The sequence below is a fragment of the Atta cephalotes genome, assembly GCF_000143395.1.
Source record: "Atta cephalotes unplaced genomic scaffold scaffold00005, whole genome shotgun sequence".
Taxonomy (NCBI): domain Eukaryota; kingdom Metazoa; phylum Arthropoda; class Insecta; order Hymenoptera; family Formicidae; genus Atta; species Atta cephalotes.
This window is the reverse complement of record NW_012130069.1, coordinates 7572081-7581958: the sequence shown is the minus strand read 5'-3', so window position 1 is coordinate 7581958 and position 9878 is coordinate 7572081. Positions and strand designations below refer to the sequence as shown.

Below are 9878 nucleotides of genomic sequence, written 5' to 3'. Positions count from 1 at the left end.
TCATTCCTTACTATAGATGCATATGACAACAAGAGAGAAAGATAGCGTGACAAATCTATTCAGACAATATTATGTCTAGTATCGATTCTAAATAGACCTATACGTCTCATATTTGCATAAATATTTGTGCATGAGTATCAATAGTTAAAACATATACACACTACTAATCTTATCGTATTCAATCGTATCAGTGAAATATATTCAGTGAAATCGTATCCAGCAATAATTCGAAAATTACGATTGTAACTTTGACTTCGCAATATATATTTATTTTACAGAATAAAAATTTCAGAATATGATAAGTTAGCATCAATCTTGTTCTTTTAACATATGTGTGTATATTTTTCTTATACAAACACGGAATAAATAAATGCTTATGCATGCATATTTGATATTTTTTATTGTACGTTTTATGATATATTTTATTGCACGACTTCAATGGTCCAAGGACACCTTTTTTTCATATCTCATTTTTTAAACAAAATGTAACGCGTTCCCAGGACGTTCTTGAGCCACTCTTTCTTATTGAAAATTAAGATTTGCTTACGCGTCGTCATGTAAATAATTCTTCTTCACGGCGAAATGTACGCGTGCGTACGTGTGCGTGAGTGGCGCGTTCTATTTATACGCAATCCGCGTGTTCGCCAGCAATAAAATCGTGGCGCAAATTCGGATGAGGTAAGGTCATCAGCGTAAGAGCGTGGGAGTACTTTCACCGCGATGTAAACGTTATTACGGCCAAAGCGAAAAACACGAAACATAATACATAATGCCGAAGGCATACTGGTCTCACTTCTAAGAGAAGCGCCCGTTAAAATTCCACACGTTGACAAATCGCGGTAACCCCTCTCCAGTACTCAGAGTAACGACAAAGCGCGCAATACTTGATCTAACGGTGTTAATCACGATCGAACAGCTGGACCGGTACCAGTGTTATAGTGTTATCGCTTGCAGTCAGTACAATTTTTATGCAAGATCTCGTTTCTATACATATTTGCTCGTTAAATTCTCTGTCTTCACCTGGACTTTACGATCCGTATCTATTTGTTATATATCTATATGTTATAATATTTATTTTATGATTGATATAAAATTCGCCATAAAATTGTTATGCTCGAAGGTTTGCAATTGAATTTTTGTTGTCAAAAAATTGCGAATATTATTCAAAGTAAATACTCCCGACGCACCCGCTCATGTAATCTATAAATATCTTTTCTCTTAAAGTGAAATAAAAATGTGAAACGTGACATTTAAATATGACTTTTATGCGACACCAAAATTTAATAATTGCTGGTTCATTATTAATATAACATGACCGTCAATTAGCATTAATAAGATTTTATGTATGACAGCAAATTGTAAAACACGTGAAAATGTCATATAAAATGACGTAAAGGTTCAATATAACAGCAAATATTTTAATAATTATGATAAACATTGGTAATAATTTCAATTACGCAATACTTTTGAGGACATGAATATTATTATGATATCTCCAAACATTCGGATGACTTTTTACATAAATTTTTAGACAACATTTCGCGGAAGATTCTTCTTGCTTATCTCAAGACAAGCCAATTCTCACTCTTTCGAGGAATGATCAAAATCGCTTCGATTTGAATTTTTGTTGTTCAAAGAAAATGCGTACGAGCATTCTCGTAGCTTTTATGCTGATACCTATAAACTTCGACCCAATCATCGCTGTTATTATCGAGATTACTACGACCAATCGTAAATCTCTCGCACGACGGCTGGACGTTTCAAAAATGGCTCCTTCCGAGATTCGCGCGCACTGGGAGACTTGAAGGCATGCTAATGCACGCACACACACAAACGTACGCATACCGCTCGTATACACCATTGTTGGTACTCTCGAGCAGAGCCGTCTCGCCATATGCGGCAAGGCCGCCCGTCCGCGTAGTACTGGATCTCATAACGGGCTCCGCATACTCTCTCGCTGTTATCGCAAAAAAAAAACCCGGAAAATATGACTGATTTTCGCATCACATTCTCTTTGATCATCCTCTGTACGCAAATATTTAAACGTTTTATTTTATAATGTTATTAATCATTATGCATTAATTATTTTTCAAAAGGCATAAATACATAATAAAGAAATATATAATAAAGACAAAATTTTCATCTGAAAACTATGATTCAATAACAATATTTCAATAAACCTATTCTGTTTACACTGAAAAAAATTTTGATCATTTTTGATCCAATGAATGATTATTAATCAATACTCGAATTAATGTCCGACTTAATGTCAGTTAATTCATTGATACAATAACTGGATTCATTTATATAACTATATATTCATTTTTGCAATAAATTCTAGTAATAGTTTTATAACCTAAATCATTATGAGAATTCATTAGACCAATTTTCATTAATTCAATGAATATTTTATTGCATTTTTGGTACAGTTTTGGTTCAGTGCAGTTTTCTGTTATAATAGTGCATCATAGTGGGATATCCTATAAATAGATTAAAAAAATAAAATGAACGCAAAAGGAGAGGAAATTAAAACAGCACACTTATTGTTCTTGTTAAGGCCTTTTATTAATCTTTTTATATAGTTTTTGGTCAATTTACAACTGTTCGTAGATAAAATAATGTAACATAGGCAACGTTGTATATAATAATAATAGCAATTAATCTTCATTATTCTCTTGGTGATAATAATCGTAATAATAATACTAATAGTAATCGTCGTCATCATCATAGCGATAGCTGCAATAATAATATTAATATTATTGAGATAATCGTCGATATTGCTTAATCGTTAACGCACGGCCGTGAAATCGCTGGGGTTACAAAAGCTTAAGACTAAGGATTAACCGCGTCCGGCGCCTAAGATATTACGCGCTGTAACGAGAAAACGAGTAAAATATTTCTCTTATTACCAAATCGTTCTGGTATACTGTTATGATACTATGACTCTTAAGAAAAGCGAAACTCAGCCGAGCGCAATTATCGCGAAAATGCAGGGATCATTTTGAATAATCGCCTCGGATCGATTGTGTCGTATCGAATTATCAATGCGCGAGTACTTGAGATTTCACTACGATGCTGCATCATACAATTCTTCATATATGAATAAATATTTTCCAGTATAGATAAATATAATATTTTTATTTGTTGTTTCACGTATTTATAGAGACAAATATAGTATTTTTATTTGTAATGTCTCATACACATTCTATCTCAAGATCGAAAAATATGGTAGATGATGGTAATATTGAATTTGAACCTAAAAGAATTGGAGTTATAAGAGGAAAAGAGGATCAAGAAAAGTACGATTTTTTGGAGAATAAAATTAATTATCTTATATTTACGCACGCGCATGCAATATGAATCTCTTTAGTGCTCAGCTACTTCTAACTTTCGCTGAGAATGGTGTTCGGTAATTCAGTATCTCGCATACTTAACCCTTCAATGACGGATATTCAATTCTCCGTAAAAAATTTTCATGAGATATGTATACACTAACATCAACATACTTGCATTATTATTTAAGCGACTTTTGATTTTCGTGATATAATTTCCAAAGAATTATGCCGCATACTACGCTAGCGTTTCACATTATAAAAAATAAAATGTTAATTTTAAAATTAAATTAATGGGAATAGCGCTACGAGCCAAGCAAAGTCTTGTGATGCTATATTATTAAAAAACAAACGGTTCATTAAAACATATCATTTTTATCTCAATCGGGTCATTCTCAATGTTAAAACGATAATGCAATTTAAAATTTAAACAGAATTAACTAATCATTCTAATAATAATAAATTATAAAAACATATCACGTAATTATAAGAACAAAAATTATAAAAATATTTAATTAAATTCATTAATACATTTTTGTTCTTATAATTACATGATATCTTTATAATTTATTGTTATTACAATGATTAATTAATTCTGTTTGAATTTTAAATTGCATTATTTTAACATTGAGAATGATCCGATTGGGGCCGAAACATATATTTTAAAAAACTGTTTGTTTTTTGTAATAATATAGCATCAAGATCTTGCTTGACTTTTAGTCCTACTCCCATTATTTTAATTTTATAAATTATTTGAGCCTTTTTCTTATATTATTGTTAATTTTCACTTAAAGACGTATAGTGGACTTTTTGAGACAAAAATTCACTAATATCTTTAAGTGAAAATTAACATTTTATTTTTTACAGTGCACGTATCGAAAAATCCAAATATAAAAATACGTATTTTTTTTCATAAACTAACGAGATGCAACAAATAACCCGTGTTAATCGCGACGATGAGTGTCGAAGGGTTAAGTCAGCTTAACTTAGCAGAACATATTGTACACTTAGAAAACGGAGATATGCTTCTAACAACGCATTCATATTTACAGAAGATAAAATGCCTTGTCCGCGCAGCACCGAACTTCAATCGCAGGTAAGCCCGCGGTATTTCCTCGATCATCCGTTATATGCAAGTGTGCACATTCACTAGACATTATCGTGAGCCCTTTCGAAGCGAATTAAGTGATACACACAATGGCCGTCTACAGACTAGAGATCAATTTAATTATTATAAGCCGAGTAAAAGATTTGTCGCCGAAAATTGTTTATAGAGATATTTACAGGCATGTAAATATCTTAGTTAGTCTGCGCGTGTAGAAAACACGACATATCGTTTATACGCAAAAGACGTATACAGGAAATCACTTGAATTCCGAATAAGGCAAGACAACTCGAAGCTAATCCCTACTATATCGGGATATTTGCCTCGATTCTCGTGTATTTCCTACATAATGTCGACTGTAAAACGTACATTTAGCAGACGATTAAAGAAGATCCGGCTTTCTTGAAAGATCCGGCGACGAAAAACAAACGGAGGAAAAATCGGCATCATTGTTCAAGTATTGGAAACGCTCCTACTCGCGACTGGCATATATGACTGTCTACTACACACGTGATAATAAAAAATATCCCCTTTTCATACTATTCGACAAAATAAACCTTTCTTTCTCCGCCTTAATCCGTTACTAATTGTAAGACACTTGGTAAAAAACTTGGCGCTACGCTTGCGTTTGGTATAAAAAACAGTTAAACACTGGAATGGCATTTGTCCGACGACATATGTTTCTATCTACATAATGCAGTCTGCTCCAGATTGGGCGGACGGGGAAGGATGGAAGGGAAGGGGGGGAGAGAGGTTCATTTGATTTTTCATTCAAAGCATCTCTTAATCGATCTTCAACGTCTAATCAATTCCTTTTCTATCTCTCTCTCTCTCTCTCTCTCTCTCTTTGTTCTCTTTTCCATTCTTTTCTTCTTCTTTAGCGAAGTTGTTAACGTTTAATAAATCATCTTTGATAAATATATCCAATAAACTATATAATTCTTTAAATAAAAATGATTAGGCATTATCGAAACAATAAAACAATTAAGGATGCGATTGTTATGGTCTTTTAGCGATCGTTCAAATTTTCCAATCATGATTCTGGAAATCGATCGTACTTATTCTTACAATTTTTGACTTGTTACATAAAGGATTGTATTATAAGATTTCAAAAAAATCATAAAAATTTTTGAAGCATATTCTCAACAATAAATTGCTTAACAATACAGTAAATTATTACCGTTTTCAAAAAATTTTATGTGATAATTCAAGGATTATTGTTTTGAGATCAGTAATTAATGTGCAGAATGCAATTAAATGATTGGAGTAAATAAATTAGAAAGTCATTAACACACAAGACTCGCCATAGCTAATTGCTTACTTTTGATTCCGCATTAATTAACTGAAACTACGGAACGAATTTAATATTCATTCAATTCTTTATTTCTATCTTTTTCTTTTTCATTTCATTGTCTACTGTAAACGTCGCTTTATTCTTCAGCACCATCTGAGCACCACCCTGATACGTGACTACTAAGAACTACTAACTGATTGACCCCGTACCGTTAAGGCCCGTTAAGTTACTCTCCAGTCGAACGTCTTCGATCTATGATGATAGTCATTAAAGGTGTAGGCAAAACAAAAATAGAAAGCAATGTTCTAAACATCGAACTATTTGATTAGAACATCGGTAACCCGAGCGTAAAAAAACACAAATATTTAAACCTCAGAAAGGAATTTAATATTATTACTTGTGAAAGTTTAAATATTTAGGAATTTGTTGGAAACATTTTTGTCTCAAAACGTCGATTTTAATAAATTTAAATTTCAAGTTCTTGAATCAGAACTTTACAAAGTTTTACTTGTTAAATTTACAAAAGTAGTTAGAAAATAATTTTATAGATATAATTCAATTTTTGTAACCTGTACAAAGAATCATTTTAACTTTTCCGAAAGATGATAGTGTATCTTAAAATATTTTTTCTCAATCTTAAAAGCAAAAACTAAAAAACTATTAATCAAAAGTATTAATCGTACAATTTAATTCGTTTTAATATTCTTAATTACTGAGACCTTAACTAAAAAGACATTTTTATAATATGCTGTAAAAATAAATAATTTATTTTAAAAAATGATCGGCATACAATAAAATTCAGTCCTCATCGTATACATTCTCGATTATACTCATCGCTTTTACAAATCTATATTTTCTTTGAATTCCTCAAATACTTTTTTATTCAACTATAAAATATATTCCTATCCTTCTTGTGATCAAGACGTCCGACTTTATCTATCAAATCGAATTAAGAATCAAGCACGACAAAAAGCGCCTGCCCTCATTGTCGTCAATACCTACTTGATCAGTCTAACTTAGCCTAACACGCGAAGGCTACCTGATATATCTCGATCCTCGTGGCTAAAGAGAAGAACCACCCTCAAACGCTGTCTGATGCCACGGACATCGGTCTTTTGTAGGAGAGGGCACGAGGTATCGGTATCCTCGAACATCCTTCTTGGGGTTTCGGGTCCTTTCTGGGAGAAACTGATACCTGAATGTCCTGCGGCACTGTCATCGTTCCGTTACCATCCATCCACACTTTGGCAAAATCCATATCCACGACATCGTCGGTCGTGCTAGTCTGGTAATCTCTCAAGAGGCCTTGTAGTTTTTGCACCATTTGTCGCTCGTCCTTCAAGTCGCCCAGTTTCTGCAGGATCTGATCGAGCAACGGATTCGTCACTTTAGTGGGTGATGATTGGAGGGAAGCAGTGCCCATAGTAGAAGTCCTGATCCTCCTGCCATTTCTATCATATTGGATACCTAAATTCGGACTTGGCCGGGATTGCAGACTCTGTCTACCCGGACTCTTTCGTGAGAAATTCGGCGTCGTGACACACGTGGCTGGTGTAGATCTCGGATCTAAGAAGGTATCCGACTGAATACTGGCTCTTCGTTTGGTCTGTCGACCATTCCATGTGGCACTACTACCGACTGGCGCTTTGGAGGACTTGGATGCAGTTACTGGCGACACCTTACTGAGACTTCCGGTCGGCGTTGACTTTCGTAGTGTTCCGTAGCTTCCGTTGACTTTGTTGCGAATCGAACCTCCTCGGTTCAGTGGGCTACCTTCTGGACTGGAATTACTGTCTTTAGGCGTTTTGCTACCGGATGATGCTTTAGATAAGTTACTGTTCTCTCGCGCAATGGAACCGGCACGAGGAGTTCTGTCGCCTGTTGATGAGGATGCCACGCTCCTGGACGGGGACGAAACTCGTAAAGGACTCATCAGCCTATCTTTTCGAACTACCTTACGCAGCCCTGTCTCGATACTATCAGTTTCCACACCAGATTTTTCCTCAGGTTCCGCTTTTGGAGGTTGCTCTGAAACAGGAAAAGAAAAGACGCGTGTTTACGCTGGAAATTCGGAGCTTACTCGCTTACTTCACAATTGATTAACTGTTTTATTATTTCGATATTGATTGCTAAGAACTCAAATAAAAACTTCGAATAGATCAAAAATTAAATGAGAAAAATGTTAGATAATTATTTTTCATATTAGAAAATAGAAAAAATATAGAATTTAATATATAAAGTTATGTTATGCAATCATTGTATAACTAACAATTTTAGCAAATACTCAAATAAATGTAGATGTAAAATAGAATTTTTAGAATCAATTTTTAAATATTTTCCAACAAGTTAACATTAATATGTATTTTTGTTATTTTTACGTCATGCGCAATTTTCATAGTATTGTTATCTTCAAAACATTATTATTATTCATGAAATCATTACTAATTGTACTAACATCTACTACAATTAATGAGCTCGCCGAAGTTAAACATCTCTGAAAAAAAATCTCTCTATTCCTGTTATTTAAAAACTAGAAACTAGAAATTATATAAGCAAATGTTACACAATTTTGTAATTAGCATTCGAGTCTTGTCGTTTCCGTGTAGCAGTTTATTAGTGTCATTATAGCGACATTTTCGATGCAAACCTGTGCACAACAATTGATATTCAGGAGCGAACTGAATATTTTTCATTATCGTAAGGTGTTAACTTTCACGAACACATATAGCTAGTTAGAAGTAAAAAAATATTAACGATCAATTGATCAATCTCTCTTTTTAACACAATTAATGTAGGCAAGGTAAAGGAACACAGGCCCTGACACAATTGAATGTCGGTCCTCTCGATTTGCGTCGGCAAGAATTCATGCATCTGCGACGAAAACAAGTATAAAATCCAAGGCAAAATAAAATCTTTCATTAAAATTTCTAGGAATGATTACCATAAATTTTCTACTTCTGCTTTATATAACATGAGTTTGAATTCATAATTTTTATGTAACTCGTTATGCAAAATTTTATAATATATAGACGTTACAATTATGTTTCATTGATTTCATATAATTTAATATTATGTTATATAATAATTATTGATCATATATTTACATGTTTATTATTATTAAACTCATCAATATTGTCAGGATGTCTGAGATTGTATACATAAGATTATTATTATCAAGTTGAATATACGTATTTTTTATATTTTTATCTATCGCTGAAGAAATAATGATAAAAGAAACTACATTATATTTTCACAAAATTTGCACAATTTAGAATTATAAGAAATGCATATTTTTCACACAAGAAATTAAATTTATTAATTAAAACTTATTATATTTCTTGATATATTAGGTGTAGGAAAAAGTTCGTGGCGTTTTTCCCATTAGATGGAATTAAAAAAACGCCACGAACTTTTTCCCACACCTAATATTTATATAATTAAAATAGACTTTCGTGTTTCTCTCATGAGGTGATGTCACCATGCTGCATTTCGTCCTACATTTCATTTTCGCACATTTTGTACTCACCCACGTTTAAACTATAGAGAAAGTCCATTCTTCGCGGAAGAAGAGAAATTAAATTTTTTCATCATATGAGAATGGCAAAATAGCATCAATTTTGTCAGAACAAATGTACAAATAGAATAATTATAGAATCTTCTTCATTGATTCTGAAAGAAACCCGAAATACGGTTCGCCGATCACGTTAAATTTAATCCGTGTTAAAAGAGTCATTTAGATTCTCGATAACGCATTGCATTTTTTAATCTGGTCAGCAAACCGACGCTAATGCAAAAACATTCACATAAATATTAACACATCCAGTTGGAGCTACAGCAGATATACATATATCCGCGCGAACGCAAATATAATTTGTAATTAAAATTCAAGAATCGAAAATCTATTTCGAGATCTCGTCCTAGTAACATGCTGGTGGTCAAACCGGATTCAACATTCATCGATCTAACGAGTCCTTGGAACTTGTTATTAAAATTACGCAAATGAATTACGAATTGAATTTGTTTTGAAGAAACCAAGAACCAGTGTTCTCTGTTAAATGCAGTTAATATTAGGTTCGATATCATGATATCTATTTGATATCGTATAAGATATATATATATATATATATATATATATATATATATATAT

At 32.9% G+C, this 9878-nt stretch overlaps 1 protein-coding gene across 1 annotated transcript in view; it reads right to left on the bottom strand.

The window, feature by feature from the left end:
- Window positions 1-6812: 6812 nt before the first annotated feature.
- The window catches only part of LOC105626635 (GAS2-like protein 1), a 58791-nt gene continuing 55725 nt past the window's right edge, over window positions 6813-9878 (bottom strand). Inside the window, exons 6-7 of the mRNA XM_012207927.1 lie at window positions 8379-8409; window positions 6813-7759 (exon numbers count right to left, since the gene is read on the bottom strand). Of these exons, the coding sequence (XP_012063317.1) occupies window positions 6813-7759; window positions 8379-8409 (978 nt within the window). The remainder of the gene's footprint in view (window positions 7760-8378; window positions 8410-9878) is intronic.